Source organism: Leptonychotes weddellii, chromosome 13, assembly GCF_054177405.1.
Source record: "Leptonychotes weddellii isolate Sample4059 chromosome 13, ASM5417740v2, whole genome shotgun sequence".
Classification (NCBI taxonomy): Eukaryota; Metazoa; Chordata; class Mammalia; order Carnivora; family Phocidae; genus Leptonychotes; species Leptonychotes weddellii.
The window spans coordinates 56,370,633-56,397,067 of NC_138381.1; the positions used below are offsets into that span (position 1 = coordinate 56,370,633).

General features: G+C 48.5%; 2 protein-coding genes across 3 annotated transcripts in view; one reads left to right on the top strand and one right to left on the bottom strand.

Moving 5' to 3' along the window:
* DGCR2 (DiGeorge syndrome critical region gene 2) overlaps nt 1-22,589 on the bottom strand; it is an 83,259-nt gene extending 60,670 nt beyond the window's left edge. Inside the window, exon 1 of one of the 2 annotated variants that reach the window (XM_006744985.3) lies at nt 22,266-22,589. In XM_006744985.3, the coding sequence (XP_006745048.1) occupies nt 22,266-22,344 (79 nt within the window). In that variant the 5' untranslated portion in view covers nt 22,345-22,589. The remainder of the gene's footprint in view (nt 1-22,265) is intronic. The other variant, XM_081801603.1, reaches the window with a different exon arrangement.
* Nucleotides 22,590-25,076: 2,487 nt separating this feature from the next.
* Nucleotides 25,077-26,180, top strand: TSSK1B (testis specific serine kinase 1B). The gene has a single exon (XM_006744984.3). The coding sequence runs from the start codon at nt 25,077-25,079 to the stop codon at nt 26,178-26,180; it is 1,104 nt and encodes a 367-aa protein (XP_006745047.1).
* Nucleotides 26,181-26,435: the final 255 nt, after the last annotated feature.

Sequence of the window (26,435 nt, forward strand, 5' to 3'; positions counted from 1 at the left end):
CACCAAAAAAAAAAAAAAAAAAAAGGAGTGAGCTGTTGATACATGCAGAAACATGTTTTTTTTTAAAAGCGGCCACCTACAGTTTTTGCCAAAACCTGTCCTAGAGTGTAAGTGTAAGGATAAATCTTTATCCTCCACCCCATACCCAACACCCAGCACAGAGGGGCACTCACTAAATGTCAGATGAACCAAACTGCTCAAAGATCTTCCTCTATTCTTTAAGTCTGTAACAAAGTGTCACCAGTCCTCTGATAGCCCCAGGGAAGGTTCTCTCCCTTCCTGACTCACCTGTAGTGCAGGGACTCTTCTGACAGCAATCCAATGTGTGAGTCACTGGTAAAATACATGTGAATCACTCATTCAGAAAATATCTACCAAGTGCCATTTTGTGCCAGGCAACTCTCTGGTCCGGGGCCAGCATGGTAAACAAAGCAGGTAGACCCAGGACATGACAGAGCTTACCTCACGTGGCGGGGACTGACACATAGTCAGTTGCTTGGTAGGTCAGCCAGCAATTCTGATGGGTCTCATTGGCATAACTCAAGCTGCAAATCAACATTCCTTTTCCTCTTCTTCCTCAAGATCCTCTCAAGTCCCTTTGTAAAGCGTCCGGCACGATTTCTGCCACATCTAAAGTTGTTCAGAAACAGTCACCCCCTCTGCCCACTACTGGCTTTGCCAAGGGCCTGCCCCAAACCTCTTGTGATGCCTATCTCCTGGCCAGCAAATGGGAGACACAGGCAGGCCCTTCCTAGCCAAGGGATCGTTGACACTTTTCTTTTCTTTTTTTTTTTTATTAAAGATTTTATTTATTTATTCATGAGAGAGAGAGAAAGAGAGGCAGAGGGAGAAGCAGGCTCCCAAGGAGCAGGGAGCCCGATGTGGGACTCGATCCCAGGACCCCGGGATCACGACCTGAGCCGAAGGCAGACATTTAACCATCTGAGCCACCCAGGCGCCCCCGTTGACACTTTTCAAAATAAGCCATGCCCTAACTATGTAAGTGCAAGGCCACAAAACCAAAATGAGAACTTCTTCTCACTAAGCAGTTCTCAAATGTTTTCATTCCCAAACCCCTTTATGTGCTTGACATTTCTGAGGACCCCAAAGATCTTCAGTTTATGTGGGTTGTATCAATCAACATGTACTGTATTAGAAATTAAAACCGAGAAATTTTGTAAACACCAGGTTCCCAAACATACACTCAAAAGGTTAAAACACATACGACCCAGCAATTCCACTCCTAGCTCTATGTCCTGTCCAAAAGGGGTGAAGGCAGGGACTCAGAAAGACGCCTGTGTGCTGGTGCTCACAGCAGCATTACTCACAATCACCAAGAGGTGGAAACAACCCAAGCATTCACCAACAGATAAATGAACAAACATGTGGTGTATCTATTCAATGGAATATTATCAGGTCATAAACAGGAAGGAAATTCTGATGCGGGCTACAAGAAGGATGGACCTTGAGGACATTCTGCTCAGTGAAAGAAGCCAGACACAAAAGGACAAATACTGTACAATTCCACTTACATGAGGTGCCCTAGAGGAGTCAAATTCAGATGCAGAAAGGAACGCAGAGATTACCAGGGGCTGGGGGGAGGGGGAATGGAGAGTTGTTATCTAATGGGGATAGAGTTTCAGTTTGGGAAGATGAGAAGAATTGTGGAGAGGGGACTGTGGGGACAGTGGCACGGCAGTGTCAATGTACACTTAAAAATGGTTGAAGTGGTAAATTTTATGTTATGTGGATTTTACCACAGCTTTTAAAAAAATCCTTTAAAAAAGAGAGAGACAGAGAGGGAGAGAGAATACCAAGCACACAGCCCATTAGCCATCAATCACCTGTCAAGTGGCCTCTGGCAATGCCACTGAGCACTGGTTGAGAGAATGAGAGACAGAGGCTAACGACCCTTGCTTTTATTATGAAAATGGTTTTGACCTCACAGAGCCCCCAGAGACAAGCAACATTTGGGAATTAGAGGATTCGGGCCCTAGAAATTTAGAAGCCTCTGCAATACAGATTCTTTCTCTGGATTCAATTTCTTCTTTGTCAGCAAGCCTTGGCCTCATTTTAAATTATGTAAGCTGAGCTGTCTCAAATTACTGTGTGAAATTTAGTATGTGGCCTTAATTATTTGGAATTGATTTCTCCTAACATCTGCCCACAGAGAAATAGAGGAAGACAGGGAACAGCGGAAGTACACATGTCCACAGCCACAAAGCTCAGGAAATCGAAAATCTCCAGCCAGGAAATGCAAGAGAATTGCATCCCTATCTCCTCCCACTGCCCCTAGCTGGCTCTGATGGTCTGCACAGAGCAGAGGTGCATCTTCAGACACAGCCCTCCATGCCTTGCTGGGGTGCCCACCCGGGGACCAGGAGGCCCCAGTCTCCCAGCAGACCCGCTCCCAGCTGAGCAGTGCAGCCTCCGTCAGACCGCTCAGACATTCTTCCCTGGAAAGAGCAACAGCTGTTTCCCAGAGGGGCTGTCCCCTGGGTCTCATTTCACCCCCTCCCCACCAAGGCAGGACCGGAACAGGGATATTTATCTGGCACCACACTAACACACTAGCGGCAGAAGGGAGAGAGGATCTGAAAATAAGGCTCTGCTGTGTGACAGGACAGGTCTAGGAAAACGGTTCCCATGGGATGCTGGGACATGAGCACCATGTCAGGAACCTGGTGTTCCCTGGCTGGAACTTGGGCCAGGAATGTTGCTCTAGACACCTTTAGGAGGGGACAGAGATCACTGTTGACCACACAGATCACTAAAATACAAAACACAGGGCATACCTGCCGAGAGGGCCTTCTGAAGTAGAGTTACCTGTGTCCTCAGGTAAGAGGATAAGGATAAGGGGCTTGAACAGGCACGTGCACCACCAGAGACCACAAGGAAGGCCATAGGCCAAGGGTGCCGCCTGGACAAGTGCCACCAAAGCAGGAAAGGAGCTCTCCGCTTGGCTGGGGCTCAGCAGGAAATCAAACCAAAAGGCACTGGGGGGCAAGCTGGTTTCATGGGATATGCTATGGCTCCAAGACTGGATCCTGCAGGCAGTGGAGACCTTCAGCAGAACACCGATCGGCAGCAGGACAGAGAATGGTTCTGGGAGGGCAGAACTAGGAGATGGGGACAGCATTACCAGGCATTCGGAACATTTCCCAGAAGATCACTCTAGAATAAACTGTGATTAAATTATAAACTCGTTGCCTTCTCTACAGTGCTCTAAATGCCATTTGTCCTATCATGAGGTGAAGGGCCACTTCCATCCGGCCTTCTCCCAAAGACCCCTCCACTCAGGTTCTTGGGACCCCTGGCTCAGCAGTCCCTATGGTTACCCCTACAATCCCATCAGCCCTCTCCCAGGGAGCTATCACTTCATGGCACCAGTGAGATTGCCTGTAACCACCCTGCTTCCTGGCACAGTGTGGTGGCTCTTGGTTGCTGAACGGTTTCATGTATTCTGCCCTTTGGAACGATTTTGTGAGGCCCTCTGAAGAGGGAAATGCTCTCCAAGGAACCCACCTAGAGAAAGGGAAGATGCGAGCAGGGAGCTGGGGCCAGGGGCTTCTGCACAGCACAGCCTGCCATGGGGTTCAGCAGCGAAGCCCAGGGAAGGCTGCTGTTAATGGGAGGCCTGGGCACTCCTCCACTCTGGCAGGCATCAGGGTTACAGCAGGAAGGACAGAGTATCTGAATGTCACACTGCAAGGAGCTCAGAGACCAGCTGGCCCCATGATTCTCACACACGAGGACCTAGCATCCAAGAGGGAGTGGGACGTGTGTGGCTCATGAAGACTACAGTATGGAAGTTTTACTAGTAAAATTTAAATCAGGAAGGCCAGAGACTACTGTATTTATCAGAAAACCCATCTAGTCCAGTCAGCTCATTTCACAAAAGGGCTGACCTGCCTGCTCCATTGCTATGGCAAGCCGACAGCAGCAGAACAGGAACCAGAAGGCAGGCTCTGGCTCTTTTGGCCAGATCTCTATCCCAAAACCAGCTCAGCTAAGTGGGAATCAGGACTCAGGTCAGGAATCACAGCCACCCCCAACAGGATGCCCTGCATTCTGATTTGGGGCGTGGCTAACCCATCCTTCCTCAGAGGGCTGTGTCCAAACTTTCCCATTCTGACCCATTTTCTCTTCGTTAGGACAAAAAACACAGGACTTATGAAACGCAGTGCCTCTGTGGAGGTCAGCACTACAAACCCCCAGGGACGAGGAGTGTCTGACTGCTGGATAGGGACCTGCAGGGCCAGGCATGTACCAAAATACTGTGGTTTTGAAATACAGCCAAAATTCTTTGCTATGCCTTCTCAAATGCCAGTTGCTCCCAAGTCACTGTGACCACCAAACCCATTTCCAAATAGCCCTGGGGCAGGAGGAGAATCACTGAGAATCACCCTCAGTCAGCCCTCCACATGGGAAGAGAGACTCATCTGACTGCTGAGTCTGAGCGAGGACATCCCCTGTTCCCTGTCACCCACCTGCCTGATAGGGACAAGCAGGTGACCCAGCTCTGCTGTGACAGCTGACTGGGCGAGTGGGGGCGCACTGGGGAAGCCACTTTCTCCTGTCAAGGCGTCACAAGGCTGATGCTAGAGACCACCACACCAGAATAAATTGACAAGGCCCAAACTTCAGTATTTATTTTTTTAAATCACAAGCATTTTCTACATCCAGAAGATGAGGTGACCATCACTTACTGTATCTTCCTATCCTCAGACACTGCCCAACTGGGACACTGGCTCATCTGCCTTACCTTGTCCTCCAGCTTCTCCTTAAGCAGATGTTTGGGGAAGAAGGCCCTGCTTAAAGTTAGTTATCTTAGAAGAGGAGGGGGAGGCCCAAAGGAAAAGGATGACTGGACAAGATGAAAGAGGAAAGAGAGGCAGGTTCGCCAAGCATCTCTATTAAATGAATGACACTTTGAAGAAAAGAACAGCAACCCACAATCAGTCTATATTTTATGGCGGGTGGGGTGGGGGAGAGTTCAAATGTGGGAATAAGACCAGGGCAAGAGGGTGGGGTAGACCTGGAGTAATAGCTATCTCGCATCTGATGTAACATCCATTGGCTGTTTCATCCATTACTCACACCACATTTTGATGTCAGCCATAGTACAGTGTAACCAGTTCATTCCAAGAGAAACAGCTGGAGCAAGATCAGATTCTTGTATGTTCATTTTGCATGTGCCAGGCAATGTATCAAATGCCTCTAACACATTATTATATTTAAATCCTTAGGACAAACCTGTTAGCACAGTCTTGTACCTCCTGCAGCTCAGGCACTGTGCTAGATGAAAGCAAGAAGAGCAGAATGATAAATACCCGGTCTTTGCCTTCACAGAGCTCAAAGTCTAGTAAGGAAGCGGACAATCTTCACTACCTTGGGGCAGCAAAGAGTTCTTAGAGAAACACAGAGTGTAAACGTAAAAACTGATAAACTTCAAAATTTAAAACTTCTTTGATCAAAAGTGTGGTAAAGATACATAGATCAATGGAACAGAATACAGAACCCAGAAAATGACCCACATAAATGTGACCAATTGATTTCTGATAAAGGTGCAAAGACAATTCAATGGAAAAAAGAAGCCCTCAGCAAGTACTGGTGGAACAACTAGACATACACATATCAAAACTGAACCTCGGGGCACCTGGGTGGCTCAGTCGTTAGGTGTCTGCCTTCAGCTCCGTCATGATCCCAGGGTCCTGGGATTGAGCCCCGCATCGGGCTCCCTGCTCAGGGGGAAGCCTGCTTCTCCCATTCCCACTCCCCCTGCTTGTGTTCCCTCTCTCGCTGTGTCTCTGTCAAATAAATTAAAAAAACAAAAAACTGAACCTTGATCCACACTTCACACTGGATATAGAATTCACTCAAAACAGACCAAAGACTTACATGTAAAATCTAACTCTATAAAACTTCTGGCAGAAAAGAAATAAAATCTTTGTGAACCTGGGTTAGGCAAAGTGCTTACATACATCTCTAAAAGCAAGATCTATAAAACAATGTTATAAACTTAAATTCATCAAAAGACCAGTGGTTACCAGGTGGAAACCTCAAGGTAGGGAGAGGGGCTGACTACAAAATGGCAGCATGAGGGAATTTTGGGGTGATGGAACTGTGCTCTTCATCTTCAGTGTGGGATTGATTACATGACCCTACACATTTGTCAAAGCTCAAAGGATATACCAAAAAGGAATTTGCATATTAAAAATTAAAACAGATACTTTTCTTTTTTTTAAGATTTTTATTTATTTATTTGACAGAGAGACACAGCCAGAGAGGGAACACAAGCAGGGGGAGCAGGAGAGGGAGAAGCAGGCTTCCCGTGGAGCAGAGAGCCAGATGCAGGGCTCGATCCCAGGACCCTGGGATCATGACCTGAGCCGAAGGCAGACACCTAACAACTGAGCCTCCCAGGCGCCCCTAAAACAGATACTTTTTAAAAGTACAGTTAAGCAAGAATAAAAATAAACAACAATATAAAAGAAAAAAGCACAGTTAAGCAAATGAATGGGTAAGTCACTAACAGAAAACACTTGTAACACATATCTCTTATCTAGAATATACAAAGAACTCCTACAATTCAATAAAAAATATAAATAATAAAAAAGCAAACAACCTCATAAAAAATGGGCAAAGGATTTGAACAGACATTTCTCAAAAGAAGATATATGAATGGCTAACAAGGACATGAAAAAGTGTTCAGCATATCACTCACAGGAAATGGCAATTAAAACCACATGCGGTACCATTACACAAGAGAAAGGCTAAACTTTAAAAGTCTGACAACATAAAATGTTGGTGAGATTGTGGAGCAACTGGAACTCTTATACAATATTGATGGGAATGTAAAATAGCACAACCACTCCGCAATTAAGCAAGAAAAAGAAATAAAAGGGTGCCTGGGTGGCTCAGTTGGTTAAGCGACTGCCTTCGGCTCAGGTCATGATCCTGGAGCCCCGGGATCGAGTCCCGCATCGGGCTCCCTGCTCGGCTCATTCTCTCTGTCTCAAATAAATAAATAAAAAAAATCTAAAAAAAAAAAAAAGAAATAAAAGACATTCAAATTGGAAGGGAAAAAGTAAAATTACCTCTGTTTGCAGAAGACATGATTTTATATGTCACATCTGAAGATTCCACCAAAAAAAAAAAAAAATTGTTAGAATAAATTCAGCAGAGCCATAGGACATAAAAATCAACAGACAAAAATCCGTTGTATTTCTATACAATGGCAATGAACAACTTGAAAAGGAAATTAAGAAAACAATTCTACTTACAAGAGCATCAAAAAGAACAAAATACATAGGAATAAATGTAACCCAAGGAGATGATATACCAGTATACCAAAAACTACAAACCACTGCTAAAATTAAAGAGGACACAAATAATGGAAAGGCATCTGATGTTCACGGAATGGAAGACTTAAGATGTCAATATGAACCAAGCAATCTACAGATTCAATGCAATCCTTATTAAAATGCCAATGACTTTTTTTTTTTGCCAAAATAGAAAAATCTATCCTAAAATTAATATGGAATCTCAAATGACCCAGAATAGCCAAAACAATCTTGAGGAAGAAAAACAAAGCTGGAGGCCTCACACTTCCTTATTTCAAAACATACTATAACACTGCAGTAATCAAAACAGCGTGCTACTGGCAACAACACAGATATATAGGCCAATGAAACAGAATAGAGAGCCCTGAAATAAACTCTCATGTACATGGTCAAATGATTTTTGACGAGGGTTCTGAGACCATTCAATGAGGACAGGACAATGTTTTCAACAAATAATGCTAGGAAAATAACCACATACAAAAGAATGAAGTTGGACTCTTAACCCAACACCATATACAAAAATTAAATCAAAATGGATCAAGGATTTATAAACATAAGACCTAAAACAATAAAATCCTTAGAAGAAAATACAAGACAACAGTGGATTTAGAAGTGATTTCTTGGATATGATAACAAAAGCACGGGGAACAAAAGCAAGAGGAGACAAAAGAACTACATCAAACTTAAAGAAATAAAGTGAAAAGGCAACCTACAGAACGAAAAAAAAATTACAAACATGTATCTGATAAAGGATTAGTATCCAGCATATATAAAGAACTCCTACAATTTAAGAACAAAAATACAAATAATCCAATTTAAAAACGGGCAAAGGCAGGGCACCTAGGTGGTGCAGCTGGTTAAGTGTCTGACTCTTGGTTCCCGCTCAGGTCATGCTCTCAGGGTTGTGAGATCAAGTCCCGTGTCGGGACTCCACAATCAGCACAGAGTCTGCTTAAGTTTCTCTCTCCGTCTGCCCCTCCCCCACACCACACATGCATGCATGGACACTCTTTCTCTCAAATAAATAAAAATTTAAAAAATAAAAAAAAATGGGCAAAGGACGTGAGTTAGACATTTCTCCAAAGAAAATATACGAATGGCCAACAAGAATATGACAAGATGTTCAACATCACTAATCATTAGAGAAATGCAAATCATAACAAGATATTACTACATACCCTTTAGGATGGCCACTATAAAAAAAAAATAGAAAATAACAAGTGTTGACAAGAATACAGAGAAATTGGAACCTTTGTGCACTACCGTTAGGATTGTAAAATGGTGCAGTCACCATGGAAAACAGTATGGAGGTTCCACAATAAATTAAAAATAGAATTACCATATGATCCAGCAATCCCAATTCTGGATATGTATACAAAAGAACTGAAAATGGGATCTTAAAGAGAGATTTGCACACCCATGTTAATCACAGCATTATTTACAATAGACAAGAGGCAGAAGCAATCTAAATGACTCACAGATGAATGGATAAAGAAAATGTGGTATAGTCATACAATTGAATATTATTCAAACTTAAGAAGGAAATTCTCTCATGCTACAACATGGATGAACCTTGAAGACATTATGCTAAGTGAAATAAACCAATTACAAAAAGACAAATACTGCATGATTCCACTTATATGAGGCTTCTAAAGTAGTCAAACTCTTAGAAAATGGAATGCCAGGAGCTGGGGGAAGGAGAAAAAAGGAAGTTGTTGTTCAGTGGGTTAGTGAGTTCCAGTTCTGCAAGATGAAAAAGTTCAAGATCTGTTGCCCAACAGGGTGCATTTCGTTAACAGTACTGTACACTTAAAAACGGTTAAGATGGTATATTTTATATTACGTTCTTTACCACAAATTTAAATTTAAAGAAATAAACAACCTAAACCTTGTTTCCCTGGATCCACTTAACAATCCTCTGAGATCAGTTTTATTATTATCCCCACTTAGAGAAAACAAGATGAGGTCTCCTCATATCCCTCCCGGGGCTGGTTTCCGATATGTAAAATGAGGTGACAGTGGGCTGTACCTAATTCTCACAAGCACAGACAAGACACGGAGGGATTTTAAAGCTTAACACCGAATAAACTTCTGCAAAACAAGAGGCTTATAAGTCTGAGGCACTCTAAAAGGAGATTGACACTAAGGCCCAGTCATCAGAAGATTTGCCCCAGCTTCTCCCTCAGGTTAGCTCAGTAGGGGCAAAGCTCTGACACCTGCATGAACCCCCATAGAAGCTCACAAAATCACACAGCTTTTCATTAGTGGGCCTCTTTAAAGAATACTAAAGATTACAATGGCAGCCTGAAAGTTTCATTCATACACTTACTTCAGAACCAAAATCAAGAGTAGGTTTCAACACATCAAAAACTCTATCCAAAAAGTAGGGTTATTGTTAGGGTTCACTAAGCTACTGCACACCTAGTGCTTAGCAGAGTGCATGATACTCAGAAATGGCGGGGGGTGGGGGAAGGGGGTGACGGAGGTAAGCAGAAGGATGGTGGTGATGATGATGATGACAACAACACTAACAGCAGCCAAGAACCAAGGCCAAAAGTACAGGACCAGGCCAGCAGGGGATGCTTCTGGCATCCGGCAAGCCGAGTGTGAGGGTGCCTGAAGGACATTTGTGAGGACACAGCCGTGGGCACGTGAGATAGGGGGTTAGCGCCGTGACACCGGTGGCCAAGGCTATGGGAAGAAGACAAGAAAAGTGTGTGGGCAAGGAAGTTCAAGTTGAAAAGTCAGGAGCAAAAATACGAGAGGGAGCAGAGGGCCAAAGAGCTAAGGGTAACGAAGTACCTACGGAAGCTGTGCAATATCAGAGCGTGAGCTCTAGCTTGCCCAGGTTACACATATTGGCTCCACCACTTACAAGTTGTGTGACTTTGGGCAAGTCACTTATTCTTCCAAGCTGTTTCTTCATCTGTAAAATAAGGTTGATATGAGTACCTGCTTTCTATAAAAAGAGCATCACACCTCACACTGCAATTATAAAGGAGAAACACACAACAGCGATCAGATAGAATTTTATAACATTGTTTTATTGTGTGTCCTAATCATTTTGGGGGTTACTTTCTGGTTTTTAAAAGTATTACCATTTTTACACTTAGTTATATGAAATCTTTTAAATACCTTGTTCTGATCATTAACTTTTATTAATGCTTAAGAGATAATATAGCTACATGGTTCAAAATCCACAAGGAGGTGTCAGGTAAGATTATTAACAAGACTTCCAAGCTTCTTAAAATGTCCGTGTTTTCTTGATTGCAATCAGAGGGTGCTGAGGTCAGCAGGGGAGGCTGCTAAAACACTAACTCCTGGAAGTGGTCAGCCAGGTCCAAAGAGCTGTGGCAGCATCAGTGTCCACACAAGATACTGGTGGAGCTGGAAGCCATGAGCACTGAGAAGGTGCCTCTTCCTTCGCAGGTGGGCGTCAGATGGTGGTGCAACTATCTCCACTCAGTCCCCCACAGCCATGCAGCTTTTTCATCTTATCTTGGAATCATGGTGCAAGAGGCAGAGCACCCGGCTCAAGATAGCAATCTTTGGTATCCAGTTTCTGCTTCTTCTACTTAAAAGCCAAGTGATGCCACCAGGCAAAGTAATTATCCTCTCTGGGCCTCGGCATCCCAATCCCTAAAACGGACCTACCACCTGCCTCACTGTCTCCCTCCCAAATAGGACTGTCAGATAAAGCATGTACACAACTATGCCCAAGCTCAACCCCACCTTCAAACAGTTCCCCCACATCACCACACACCCCAGAGACTATCAGAACATGGCACACATCATGGGGTGAATGGTGGAACTGGGAGCTTATTAAACAAACTTGAGCTCAAATGACCCCAGACATCTAAACCCTCCACTTATTTTCCCAAAGCAGCAGCAGAAACTAGAAAGAGTGACTTGCCAAAATTGCACTGACAAAACTGTCAATGACAAAACTAGGATAACAAGGTCTTAGGATGCTTAGAAGTGAAAAATAACTCATTTTTAAATATTCAGTTATTACAAAATAACTTTTCAAATGAAGCTTCGACTATGGGATAATTTTAGGTTTACAAAAAAGTTGCCATCTGCCCTCATCCAGTTTCCCCAGCTGTTAATATCTTACACTACACACTACCATGGCACATTTGGCAATAATCAGGAAACTAACATTGGTACCTTTCTATGAACTGAATTCCAGACTCCTGGAATTCCACTGGTTGTTCCACTTATGTCCTTTTCCTGTTCCAGGATCCAATCCAGGACCCCACACTGTAGTTAGTATTATAAAGTAATTTCTAATACACTCCATCAGAAGACTTTAAGGTTAACAAAATTAAAAAACTAATTAATAGCACTTATTAGTGTTAAAATCTAAGGAATGGGGCGCCTGGGTGGCTCAGTTGGTTAAGCGACTGCCTTCGGCTCAGGTCATGATCCTGGGGTCCCGGGATCGAGTCCCGCATCAGGCTCCCTGCTCGGCGGGGAGTCTGCTTCTCCCTCTGACCCTCCTCCCTCTCATGCTCTCTGTCTCTCATTCTCTCTCTCAAATAAATAAATGAAATCTTAAAAAAAAAAAAAAAATCTCAAAAAAAAAATCTAAGGAATGTAATTGTTATAAATTTTACTTGGCCTTTCTCTTTACTGATGCTGAGTGGTCATTTATTCAACATACATAATTCTCTTCAAACCAGAGAAACAAAATTGGAAAAAATATCTTAAGCAAATAGCAATTTACACTAATGAGCTGATTTGTTAAAACTATAAATATCTAGTCATAAAAATGATTTTTAATGTACCCAGGAAAATACAACCTATTCAAAAAGGAGATGTTTCTTTACCGATTAGTGTGACGAAGTAGAGGCTTGTTAAATAATTACTTCTCTCAATAGTCTTTATTTAGTAAAGGTGGTTTCAAATCAACAGTTGGGGTTTTTTTCTTTTGTTTTGTTTTTTTATTTCAACTAGGCTCCATGCCCAACATGGGGCTTGAACTCAAGACCCTGAGATGAAGAGTCGCACACTCTACCAACTGAGCCTGCCAGGTGCCCCCAAATCAACAAGGTTTTGTTCCTAAGGGTATAACAAACACAAGGAAGGAGAAAAAAAATTAATCCAAGTAGCTTTTGGACCCAGTACACTGTACGTATACTATCAGTCTAAAGACAAAAAGAGCTGCAAAAAGAAAAAAAAATCCAAAATTGTACTTAGTTGGTTTGCTGTTGATAGTGGTAATGGGTGTAGCACTTCCGAAACTATTCTGTGCACACAGTAGGACTAAGCAAATAAGTAAATCTACTGATGTTGGAAGCCAGAGTTCTCATCGCAGAAAAAGGGCGATACAAATATGAAACAGGGAAAGCAGGCAAGATCCCATAATGCTGGGTTGGAACAAAAAGAAATAGTATGAACTTACACAAAAAGGGACGAACACACAGACCCATCCATACACACACATGCACAGAGACAGACAGACATACATGCACACACACCCCAGCTGGATTGAAATGACTGGTAGCAGCAATATCCCACTAGCAATGAACACACCTAGCACCAAAATCTTGGCTTCTAAATACCGTCTCCCGCTAAAATGAACCAGTGTTCCATGGAAAAATGCCTGGGGCGGGAAAGATACAAGATAAGCCTGGTAATAAGGAATGTTCAAAACGGATGAGGACATGTCAGAAGGATGCAGAAGCCAGCCTAAAGGGGTTTCCCTTTGTAATATATCAATTACAATTTAAGCATCAAAATGAATCATGACAGTAACAGACTATAATAATTGAATAGAAAGAAGAATCAGGGGCGCCTGGGTGGCTCAGTTGGTTAAGCGGTTGCTTTCGGCTCAGGTCATGATCCCAGGGTACTGGGACCAAGCCCCGCATCGGGCTCCCTGCTCGGCGGAGAGCCTGCTTCTCCCTCTCCCTCTGTCTGCCGCTCTGCCTACTTGTGCTATCTCTGTTAAATAAATAAAAATCTAAAAAAAAAAAATAGAAGGATCCATGAATCCATACTGACAGTAAAAAATGAAAAGGAAGAGAAGCTCTCTTTTATAGTAGACTACTACTAAAAGAAAAAGTAAGAGAAAAATCACCATTTAGCAATCATCACAGTGGTAACGGATTCAGGCAAGAATTAACAGATGCTGAAAAATCAATGGGCAAGGCTATCTCCCTACCAAGTACCTGCCAATCACAAAGGGGGAAAGGCACCTTTCCCCAGAGAAATGTAGCCAATGCCACCCTATCACGTGGTGAAGGTTAATATCGCTATTCCTGGGACAAACTGATGGGATGTGCTTCCAGATGCATGCACTGAGGAGGACTCAACGATCTGGGGGATCGCACCCGCCAAAAATGCACCAACTGAATCTGATCATAAGGAATCTGATAAACCCAAAATGAGGAATAGTCTATAAAATGGCTGCCTGTACTTTTTCACAAGTTGGTAATACGAAAGACAGACAGGAAGCTGTTCCAGATTTTAAAAGATTAAACAGACGCCAAAATTAAATGCAATCCATGACTCCAGGTTGGATCCTGGCTTGGGAAAATATGTTGTAATGGGACAACTGGCAAAATGGGAACATGGCTAACAGTACTGCATCGATGTTAAACTTCCTAAATTTGATAACTATACTGTGCTGATAAGAGAACAGCCTTGTGGGGCGCCTGGGTGGCTCAGTTGGTTAAGCGACTGCCTTCGGCTCAGGTCATGATCCTGGAGTCCCTGGATCGAGTCCCGCATCGGGCTCCCTGCTCGGCGGGGAGCCTGCTTCTCCCTCTGACCCTCCCCCCTCTCATGTGCTCTCTCTCTCTCTCTCATTCTGTCTCAAATAAATAAATAAAATCTTTAAAAAAAAAAAAAAAAGAGAACAGCCTTGTTCTTAGGAAATATACACTGAGGGACTTAGAAATGAAGGGTCATGATGCCTGCAACTTAGTTTCAAGTAGTTCCCCCCACCAATACAAAATAGATCTGTACACACATGCCTGCACACACATGTGCGTATAGGCACAAATGTGTGGTGAGTCAAATGTTAATTGGTGAATCTAGGTGAACTATATAAAGGTGGAGTTCATAATACTACTCTTGCAACCTTTCTGTATGTATGCATGTTCCCAAAGTAGAAAGGTTTGTTGCTGTTTTTTTAAAGAACAAAGTATCCCTCTGCCGCCCTTCAAAGGAAGATATTTTGAAATCTTAATTCTTTTTGGAATTAAGCTACCTCATACCAATAAAAAATGCTGACCATTGGGTCTTTGGGATTTGGTTTCATTTTTGACCATATGGGACCTCTCAACTGAATAATTCTGTTCATGTCAATGGTTCCCCTAAATGGCCACTCTAATTCTAAATTATCCTTGGTGAAATTATGCCATTTAGATAAATAAGCACACAAATTTGAGTTATAGCATAAATCCATGTGAAAACCAGGAGCCCAACCTGGAGTTGTTGCAGATCTAGCTTTAGACTGAGATAAATACATGAGGGTCTGGGAACAGCCAGTTGGAAGTACTGCCTATGTATTTTAGGAGTTAGGTCGCCCAGCCTATCGGCCATGGCATCTCTAACTGTACAAATCTCACTAAACTGCAGCTTCTGGTTGATGAAAAGTTTAGGTAAGAGGCCTCTCCCAGAAGCAGACCCCAAAGACAAAACAAAATGAGACTGAGTAAAGTTCTCACAGAATCTTGTTTAAAAAAAAAAATGAAGTACAGGTATGTGTGCTAGCCTACAAAGATCTCCAGAACACTGTAAACTGAAAAACTCAATAAATTATATAAAAAGTGTAACTCCATTTATGTAAAATATTCCATGTATGAAATTTTTGTAAATATTAAAAAAAATCAACATCATTTTTCCAAACTGTCCTGGGCTTTCACTGTGGCTCTTTACATCATTCTGCATGTGCATCCCACCTGCACTGATGGGGTGGAGGGAGAATCTGAAGATGTGGCCAACAAACCACTGAGGGTTGCAGCACAAGCCTGCCTTGGCCCTAAATGAACCTCATCCCTTTCAGGTACTTCCAGTCCTCTCACTCTGCCTTGTAAGACCACAAAGCCAGGGATAAATGAACTGACCCAGAGACCCCAGGAAGCAGCCAGTAGTACTCAAAAGGCCTCTGCATCAGGAGACCTGATATCAATCTAAGCACTGGGGGGTCCTGGAACCTCCCATCTCCCAGCTGACCCTCTGGGATGCCCTCTGCAGTGGTCTCTGCCCCTTGTCCAGTGCCCCAGGGAGCCCCAAGCATTCCTCTCCACAGCCATAAACTCCTATGGAAGGTCCCCTAGGAAAGCAGGCTTCCAAGACAGGGAAGAACAGGGTGGACACCTGAAGGCTCTGTTCGTCCAGCATACCCACCAGGGCTCTGCTCTCAGTCCTGTCCTGTCCAACACAGAGTAATCAACAGCTGAGGGCACACAGACAGCAAGGTGATCAAACTGATGGCTGGCTTTCAAGGGTCTGAAAGCCAGCCTACAGAGACAGACTGGAGGGAGCAGGGGCACAGACTAGGGACAATGACCAGCCCAAGCTGGCTGAAGCAAAGGCCACACAAAGCAGAGAAGGGGGAGAAAGCCAAAAGGCAAGTATGGCAGTTTTTGCACCCACCAGCTCTCGAGCAAGGCTTGTGCTGTTCAATGGCCCAGGGGAGGGCAAGCCATGTCCTCATGCAGGGGGAAGTCCGGTTCCCAAGCCTCGGGTGCCCAGCAAGTCCATCAGAGAGGAAGCCCTGCCCACCCACCCCCAAAGGCTTCCTGCCCAACCCCTACCTCCACCCCAGGCTGGGTGGCTGGTGAACAACGAGAATCCACGCTCACGAGGAAGCTGTCACCCACTCTCACCTCGCAGCCCAACTCACCCCCACAGAAGCAAGCTCCCCCCAGTGTGAGGCCTAGGCCAGCTGGCTCTGCAGCACCACCCCCCGCCCGGCCCCCAACACACGGGTCCTCCAAAGGCGTTCTTGCAGGCGGCCACAAGGCCCTCATCCTCGCCACCCCCACCAGGGGCAGCTGCTAGGCCCGCTGGCTAAGGAAGCTGTTGCTCTTTGTCAAAATATAAATAGCCATTTGTGCATTTGTTCAATAACTGATTTCTGAGTGCCCACTCTGTGCCAAACTAGGCCCAGGGGACACAACATGAACGTGACAAAGAGTAAAACGTGTCAGTATGAACAATCCTAGCCCTGTCCAAAGCACTGTGGCTGTTTTGGGGGCTGTAGGAAACCACATACACCCCCTCTCCGACCATGGGAATGGCTAGACTCATTTAGCGCTCACTGTTGTATCGGACAGTGCTCAAAGCCACTTCGCTCTGCTGCCTCCCAGGTGGGGGCTCTCTCCCAAGAAACATGCCCTTATGCATGCACACCCATACACCCAGACTTTCAGCGGGGGGCGGGGGAGTGTCCCTACATTTGGAGCTAAGATGAATGGTCTTTTTGTCAGATTTGTTAGAGCTCTATACCCATTGATTTTAATTCTCACAGCATCTCTCTGAAGTATATTCTATTATGTCTGTGTTACAGACGAGGAAATTGAGGCTCAGTGCAGTCAGAGAGTGGGCAGCACAGTGGGCCCTGACATCCAGCCATGCAGCTCTAGGGTCCATGCTCATGCTCTTAACCCACCACACTGGACTCACTGTGTTCTAAACCACAGCCACTCCTTCTCCAAACAGCTTGTGTGAAGCAACACCAGACCTGGGCTTTCCTCCCTCCCAGGTCGATGCCCAGAAGCCCCAGGACACTCTGGGTCTGTAGCTCACGGCGCTCCAACCATGGCCCACGGGCCATTCACCCTCCCTTGGACTTGCTCTGTCAAGACAACCATGTCCACACGGATGGAACGCACAGCCCAGCTTGGAGCAACAGGACGAGATGTGACTGACTTTCACTAAACACCCCAAGTCAATTGGTAAATCACACCAGAAACAAAAATACAGCTATCACAGAATAACCATACTTTGAGCCCACCCATCATTCTGGCAAAGTGTTGGCCCAAAATTGCGTTCTCGGGATTACTGACCCGCTCTGAAGACAGGAAGAGGAAGGGACCACTCACCAACTCCTCAGCACCCCGAATACAAAAGCACATGGGAGGAGGGAACAATCTGGCAGTGTACCAAAGAAAAGACATTTAATCAGTCCCTTGCTATCTACTAGATCCTACATGTTGTCACTGATACATTCCACTCAAGAGTCAAGAAACTACCAATGTTTCCCTATGCCAAGTACCAAGGGAGGCAGAGGAACAGAGGTGAGAGAGCACCCAGGCAGGGAGGGCCGAGAACTAGATCACCTGCCATGACGGCTAAGAGGTGGACAAGCCTCAGCGCTGCCAAATTGCCCAGTGGAGGGAGGGGGTGAGGAAAGTGCTGGTGAGCTAGCCTGGGAAGCAGGACCAAGGAAGGTGGCAGGCAAGAGCAATGTGGGCCAGAGGAACAGGAAAGGCGCAGCCTCACAGCAGCAAGAAGGTGCAGACCTGTCTGGCGAAGTGTGCAACAGCAGCGCGTTTTCCATTCCTAAGACCAGAAGGGCCAACTGAAACAACAGCCTGACTCGCTGCCACCTGGGCCAACCAGAGCTTTAACCACAGTGCTTTCTGTGCCCTCAATACTTTCCCGTGGTGACAGTGCCCGGTACACAGCAGGTTGTGGTGAGGGTTTGTTACAGGGCTGTGGGGAGGCATTACCATTCCTCTCCCGGAGGCGCCAAGTACCAGGAGCTTCCTCCTGCTCTCTGCAGTGGCCAAAGTGTTCAGGGGGAAAGGCCCACTTACTCTCAAATGGTTCAGAAGATAAATTATGTGTGTGCATACATACATACGCACGAGCACACATGGTGGATAAGGCAGATGAGCTAAAATGCTAACAACAGGTAAGTCTGGGTAGAGGATATGCAGGTGTTCTTTGCATGAATTTTATTCCTGCAACTTTTCTGTAATTTTGAAGTTATTTCCAAGTTTTCTTTGTATGTTTAAAAAAAAAAAAAGACAATTCATTAGCTAGCTAGTGAGGTTGGAAAGTGTGTTAATCCTACTTTCCAACTAAAAAGAATGAAATTGTTAAGCTGAAAGCGCAATCAGCCAGCAGAGCAAGTTCTACAGTGTTACAGGGAGGCGGGCTGTGAAGGAAAGAGCTCAGAACTCAGAAAGCGGCTGGCAAGCCCAGGTGCAGGTGGCAAGCCCAGGTGCAGGTTCAACTTCCCAGCTACTCCCATGAGCTTCAGACACGTCTGCTTGTAAAACAGCCACACTCTTCCTATTCACGAACTCAAGTGCTGCTCCAGAAGCAAGGTGCGGCAGCCACTAGTTCGTTCACTGAAAATTTACCAGTTCGGCACAGACAGCAGGCCCCTCTGGATCCCTAATGACGAAGGGGAAAGAACCCTTAACTTGGAACCAACTCACCTGGGTTTGAATCCCAGCTATGCTGCTCACCAGCTGTGCGACCTTATGCAAGTCATTTGCCTCTCCCAGCCAGCTTTCCCAACAGTACAAAGACAGCTTCCAGTCCCACCACCTCATCAGGCAGCCTCACTGAACACAAGCCTTTTTACAGGGCTGGGACAGAGCTCACTTGGAGAAGGCAAATGTTTTCTCAGCTATGTATGGTGGGGGTCACCCTAGACTGAGCTGTGGCTAACACCATGGCATGATTTTCTATCATAATTGAAGCTAGAAAAACACTTTCAGAATCAGCAATTGCTACTGCATTACCTGCACACATGGAGAAAGGGACAATGAGATGATACCACAGTCACTGGCTCCCCAGAAGCCCCTCCATGCTTGTTGCCCCTCAGCAGAGGTCTCCAACCTACCCTTCTCACCACAGCCCCAGGAGGGAGATGTTAACACCCACCACCACTGGTCCTTATGGCTAACCACAAAAGGGATTTGAGGGGACGGCTGGTTCTAACCCTCAGATCAGAGTGTTTAGATGAAAAAGGGTCTGCACCCTCACCTGGAGAACCACTGGGTCTATCATGGGAAGAGATGTGTCCCGGAGTTCCACAGCTGGGGGTTAAGGATGGCCAAGACAGGACATACACAGCTGGGGCAGACAGAGCCTCAGCCAAGGGCACATGATGGAAACACAGGCCAGACATCTGGGGCTGAAATCTCATCTCAGCCACTTAGTTTCGTGAGTTCTCTGTGGTTGTTTCCCTATCTGTAAAATGGGGCTAAAAGCAGTCATCTACCTCACAGGGACCACCTGAGAGTTAAGCAACGCACATGTTAGTACATATTAGAACAGCACCTGGCATGTAACACGTCCTCAATCAACCAAGATCAAACATGCATTTAAAAGAAACTTTGCCAAAAGCTCTCTTGTTGCCCCCACTCTGTGAAAGGTATCACACCCTGGCTGCACCAGAGAAGAGCCAAAGGTGGCTTGGCCCCGGTGCTCAAGGACTCCCTCCCTCCTGGGAAGCAGGTTCTGCCTGATGCCCTCCTCACACCCAAGTACAGGTCTAAGCTGGGACTCCCATAGAAAGAATGCAGGTGAATAAGACCAGGGAAGGTCTCCTTCACAAGCACCAGCCAGCAGATCCCTGCCTGGAAGGACACAGAGCACATACAAGCACCCAAGGAGAACATATGACTCCAAGTGAGACCTACCCTTGCTGCTCAGCCAAAGTCAGGGTACCAGCTGGAGCCCCCCGGGGGCAGAACAACTCAACATACCACCAGGAGTCACTGCAAAGTTCTGATCTGGAAAGTCATGGAATGCAAAGGATAACTTTGCTCCCTCAACCAGAGCCACCTCCCTGCCCCAACTCAGACCTAAATGTGAGGTCTCCTGTGAAGCCCTCCCCTGCTTCACGGGTACAAATGACTGGCCGGCCACCGCTGCTGCCTGCCTCTAAGCCCCCATACTTGATGACCTGATTTACATCCAGCTTCTGCTTCCATACTTAAAGGGCACTCCTAGAGAAAGGGGTTTATTCAGTTCATTTGAGCATCCCTAGTGGTAGGCAGACAGTGAGCACTTGAAAACTCTTTCTGAATTGTTGCTGGCCAGTTGGCAGGATACACAGACAGCAAAGGAAAGGGAGCTGGGGACATTAGTCACCTCTATCATCCAGGCAGATGCTGGACCTGGAACCAGAGGCACCCCAACGAAGACAAGCATGATGTGTGGCCTGGTCCCTCAAGGTCCACCTGAGGGACTGACAGGCAAAACTGGGACCCAAGAGCCAGAACAGAATGTCTCACCTCTCTACAGATACAGACATGTTTTCTAAAGAATTTTATCACAAGAAGCCATAAATCCATTGGTTCCATGGCTCAAGAGCCCATTTAATACTCCCTCCAAAGGTAGGCCTTTTTCTGGCTTCCATTCCTACTAAGGCCACCCCACAAACAGTCACCCTGCTGCCCAGAGAACCATCAGAAGAAGCGAGCAACCAGCTGTACAAAGGGAGTCCAGAGAAGCATCACTGGAGTGACTCCAGGTTGAGCATGGGCCCAGGGCCTTGGCCACCAAGTAAACACCGGGGAGGAGATAGCACTCCACAAGGATGACAAAGGCAGAGAGGTGTCTGGTCTGCGGTGAGAGCCCTGGCTGAGGCATTTGGAGTGGCACACCACTGTGCCCCCCAGCCTGCCTTTACACAGAGAGACCCGACAGAGCTCACAGACAACAGCCCTGGACACTTCGGCCTTCATGGGCCCCTTCCTCCATAAAAAAATAGTATTAAGAATCATACTTTCTTTTTTTTTTTTTTTAAAGATTTTTATTTATTTATTCATGAGAGACAGAGGGAGAAGCAGGCTCCCAAGGAGCAGAGAGCCCGATGCGGGGCTCGATCCCAGGACGCTGGGATCATGACCTGAGCCGAAGGCAGACGCTTAACCATCTGAGCCACCCAGGCGCCCAAGAATCATACTTTCAACTGCATCGGTATAAAGACAATAAATCTGTATGTGTATATTACAACATTATATATTATATGTATATAATATATAGTAACATTTTCTTTGCCCTAAAAGGTCAGGGTTTTTTCCACAATGGAGGAGGGGGAACACAAGAAACAGGTAGAAATAAAAATTACCCCGGACCTTCCAGCTGCCATGATCCTGATTCCCCACCACAAGCTTACTTATAAAAACACAAGTTCCGAGGGGAGCTCCAAAGCACTTAATTATCACATTCAAGGAACACTCCTAAGGGCCTGGCAATACCCAGGCTCCAACGGCGGAGACCCGGCCACAGCACCAGTCTCTGCCCCAGGAAGCTTGCTTCCTGCGTGCGATACTTGGCGGACTCCTACTACCACGGTGGGCCGGTCTCTGCGCTGAGTAGTTCTCAACTGCAACACCTCACTGAGTGACAATAAGCGACACGGCTACCGCTTTCCAGCCGAGGAGCTTCCAGGGCTGAGACGCTGGCACCAAACCGCTGCTGAGGGAAAACATGGGAAACCAGGTGCCTCCACGAGCTGCTCTCTCTCAACCCCCGCACTCCAGCCTGACCCCAGCCGCTGGACAAGGTGGGCGCGCCCCAGGGGCGCAGCTCCTTGGCCAGAGAACTCCCAGGCCCCAGAAGTTACGTCGGGCCCCGCACATCACTCTCGCTTCCGTCAATCTCAAAGCACGCAGCGCTCCACGGACACCGATCCAAAGATAACATCCCTCGAGAACAAAGTTCCGTGATGTACGAGGCGCTCTGAGCCCAGATAAACTCTCGGCACAGTCCCGGGCGTGGGGCACTGTCCCGAGCGGGGGACGGGGGGGGGGGCGCGGCGGCCCGGGGGGGGGGGCGCGGCGGCCCGGGGGCAGGCATCGCCGAAGCCCTCCCGGGTGGCGGCCCCGCCCGGTGGAGGGACGTCTCGGGCGACCCCGGCCCCGCACACTGCCCGCCCTGCCCCGCCCCCACACACCGCCCCCACCGCGCCGCGCCCACCGCGCCGCGCACCTGGCCGCAGCGGCTCGGTGACGGTGAGCACTAGCAGGAAGAGCAGCAAGAAGGCACCGCTGTCTGCCTTGGGCACCATTTATCCTCCGTTCATCGTCCCCGGGGCGGCCGCGTGACCCCGCGGGGAGGCCGGACCGGGCCGGGCTGAGGGTCAGGGGACCGGGCCGGGCTGAGGGTTACGGGCCGGGCGCGGAAGGGCGGCGGGAGAAGGCTCCCGCTAAGCCGCGGCTAAAGTGGGCCGCAGGCTCGCGCGCACTCTCGGCCTCGGTCTCGGGTTCCAACTCCGGCTCCGCGCAAGATGGCGGCCGTCCTGCTCGGCTCCGCACCGCCCCCCGCCCGCGCCTCCGGCGCCGGCCAATGAGTGCCGAGGCGGGGGGCGGGGCCTGCACGCTCCCAATGCGTGTGGACCCTTGGCCGGGCGGGGGGCGGAGCCTGGCCGGTTGCACCCGAAAGGGGCGAGGCCTGAGGCTGGGACGGCGGGGGGGCGGGGACTGAGAGGCGGGCCCGGCGGGCGGGCGGGACTATAAGGAGTTAAGTGTGCCATTGGTTAAGCGGAGAGGTGGGACCTGGGGGTGGAGCCTGGGCTTTAGGGCCTACTGAGGGCCGGGATCCCAGGGCAGGACGCGCAGGGCAGGGGCGGCGGGGGAGGAGTAACCCGGCCAAGATGACGGATACAGAAAGGGGCGGGGCGCAGTGGGACCGAAGAGGGTGGGGAGCGGAGGGGCGGGGAGCAGCCCAGGGGGGCGGAGCGTGAAGGAAGAGGGGAGGGACGGGGAGCCGAGGTGGACCGGGGTTAGGAGGGGTTGGCGCACCTCGCATACCTGCAGGCCCAAATCCGGTCAGCGGCCCAAGAGTGCTCCCTAAAGTGGTCCTCTAAAGGCAGAGCCGCTGCGGAGAAGGCATGAGGAAAACGGGAGGAACGCAGACAAGCTTTGAGGAGGTGGGAAGATGGGGTAATGGAGGATCCACCCTGTAAGGAACAGGCAGGTGTGGCTTCACCAGCACATACTCCTGAAAATGTTTCAGGTGAGGAAATAGCCTACAGGAGTGTCATACGAGAGGAGCTGTCAGGGAAACCCAGATCTTAGACTGTGGAGCAAAGCTGGCCTCTGAAGGAAGAGCCCTGCCTACACAGTGTGGGGAGGGGGGGGAAGGAATGTTGGGCACAGCTGCTGCCACAGCAGGCCGCATCTGCGGGGAGGAAAGCCTCGGTTCCACCATGCTCCCCGTGCTGGCCTCACACCTGTCAGGGAACAGAGTGACTGTGGAGGCAAACACAGCAGATGCAGCGTCCCACTAGGAGAGGAGCAAGCCATCCAATGGAAAGACCACCAGCCACACACACACAAGGCCTGGCACAGGGTGTCAGGGCTGGGGAAGAGGGTGAAGATGGGAGCAGAGAACAGGGGACCCATTTTAGCCTGGCCCACCTCCAGCCCCGCCAACTTACTCCCCAGGAGCAGTCCTCCCAAGTCCCTTGAAGGCATAATCCTCCTGAACGCCCCAGGGATCCAGCCTATGATACTTGGGGTCCCTGAGAGAGGTACCCACTCCCTCTGAGTGGAGATGGCCAAGATAAAAGCCAAGGCTAGGCCAGACCTGCCTGCTCCCTCTCCTGCTCCCTCAGGGCATGGCCTGTAGCAAGTGCTAGACAAAGGGCCTGTCACAGCAGAGGGGCCCCACGGCCAGCAGAGACAGTGGTCCCCGTCCAACACTGCCCTGGCCACTGGCACTGTCCTCATGGAGCATTCCCAGGAGCAGCTGCGGCACTGGAGCAATCCAGGCCCAACCTTCAGTGTTCCCCAGGGAGCCGAGCCAGGGTTATAGGCTGGGCAGACCCCACGGAGGGAACTCAGAGCTAAGAGCAGATATCCCTGCCAGTTGTCCCCCCTGCAGAGCCACTGTCGGAGAAGCAGGCCAGCAAAGGTTCGGATGGGGAGAATAGGACAGGGAGGTGAAAAGTCCAGCCAAACCATGCAGGGAGAAGGCAAAGCCCTGGCTTCCGAAATTGCAGTCACCGCTGGGGCAACAACTCACAGCCCCTCTTGATCCACCTCTACCTTTGGCCCTCCCGCACAGCCTGCAGGCTGCCTGTGTGGACACCACCAAGGACCTTTAGGGCTGAAGGGAGAGAAAAGAGGTCAGGGCTATTTTTCCCCAGCTCCCTCCCTGTGGAGTCACTGCCTCTACACTCTTCCTAGTTTCCAGTGACCAACCTTCCCTTCTTCCAGGGGTTTGTTACTACCCTTGGGGTACCCTACACTCCACTCCCACCTTTGTAAGTAAGATGACTTTATTAAACTCTTCTCAGACTGCCCTAACTTGAGTATGTCTTTTGTTTCCTGCCGGGACTCGGACTAATATGACCATCCACCATGGATTTCCTGGGATGCCATGTTGTAATAATCAACCCCACAAGGAGGCCTGGCTCCTTGTTTGGAAGCACCGGCAGACCGATGTGTTCCCCACAGCCCCCTCCCACCTCGGTCTCAGCCAAGTGCAAGGCCACTCTCCGCTGGCCTTTGGTCCACTCCAGCCCCCTGGCTGGCCTTCCAGGGTCCCAAGTCCAAGTGGCTCAGGCCAGAGCCTCATTCCCCCAGGGCACTCCTCCTTTATGACTTCACCCACTGAAGTCACCTGGGGGACAATGCTGAACATTCCACCCCAGAGTCTTGGCCTCTAGGAGGCAGGGACAGCAGGCCCGGCCAGCCCAGAGGACTCTCTGTCCACAGTGTAAATGAGGACGCTGCTGGCCCATGTCCCACAGGGATGTAGAGGGCAGCCTCAGAGGCACTGGGCGCTCCCGGCACCATGGATGACGCTGCTGTCCTCAAGCGGCGAGGCTACATCATGGGGATAAATTTGGGAGAGGGCTCGTACGCAAAAGTCAAATCTGCTTACTCTGAGCGCCTGAAGTTCAACGTGGCGGTCAAGATCATTGACCGCAAGAAAGCCCCCATGGACTTCTTGGAGAAATTCCTTCCCCGGGAAATTGAGATTCTGGCCATGCTAAACCACCGCTCCATTGTCAAGACCTACGAGATCTTCGAGACATCAGATGGCAAGGTCTACATCGTCATGGAGCTCGGGGTCCAGGGTGACTTCCTCGAGTTCATCAAAACCCGGGGGGCCCTGCATGAGGATGACGCTCGCAAGAAATTCCACCAGCTCTCCTCGGCCATCAAGTACTGCCACGACCTGGACGTCGTCCACCGAGATCTCAAGTGCGAGAACCTCCTCCTTGACAAGGACTTCAACATCAAGCTGTCTGACTTCGGCTTCTCCAAGCGCTGCCTGCGGGACGGCAGTGGCCGCATTATCCTCAGCAAAACCTTCTGCGGGTCGGCGGCATACGCGGCCCCCGAGGTGCTGCAGGGCATCCCCTACCAGCCCAAGGTGTACGACATCTGGAGCCTGGGCGTGATCCTCTACATCATGGTCTGTGGCTCCATGCCCTATGATGATTCCAACATCAAGAAGATGCTGAGCATCCAGAAGGAGCACCGCGTCAACTTCCCCCGCTCCAAGAACCTGACAGGCGAGTGCAAGGACCTCATCTACCGCATGCTACAGCCGGACGTCAACCGGCGGCTGCACATCGACGAGATCCTCAGCCACTGCTGGGTGCAGCCCATGGCACGGGGCCAGTCCTCTGAGGCCACCAACAAGGAGGGGGAGACCTCCTGGGGCCCTGAGCCCTCATGGACCCCTGAGACCCCTGACAAAAAGTCTGCCACCAAGCTGGAGCCCCAGGAAGAGGCACAGCCCGAGACACAGTCCCAGCCAAAACCCAACGAGGAAGAGACGTTGCAAGTGCCGGTGTCAAGGCAGTTGGACACCACGGGTCTTAACGGAGAGATGCCTGGCAGGGAAACAGAAGAGGTCCTCCCACAGCCTTCAGAGACACACACCTAGCGAGCCCCTCTTGGCCCAGGGGGCCAGCAGAGAATGAAGCAGAGTTCATGGCTTTGAGCCTGAGCTCCAAAGAAACCAAGGGACAAGCCAAAGAAGGAAGACGGTCCCGGATGAGCCACTATTTTCGTCAGTTTCTTCTCCCTCCCTTTGAACTTGGTAACCCACATGGCTAAAGAAGCAATAAATCACTATATTAGTGCAGACCCTAAGGTGAATGTCTTTGCCCTAGCTGACTGCGGTCATCCAGGGAGAGGA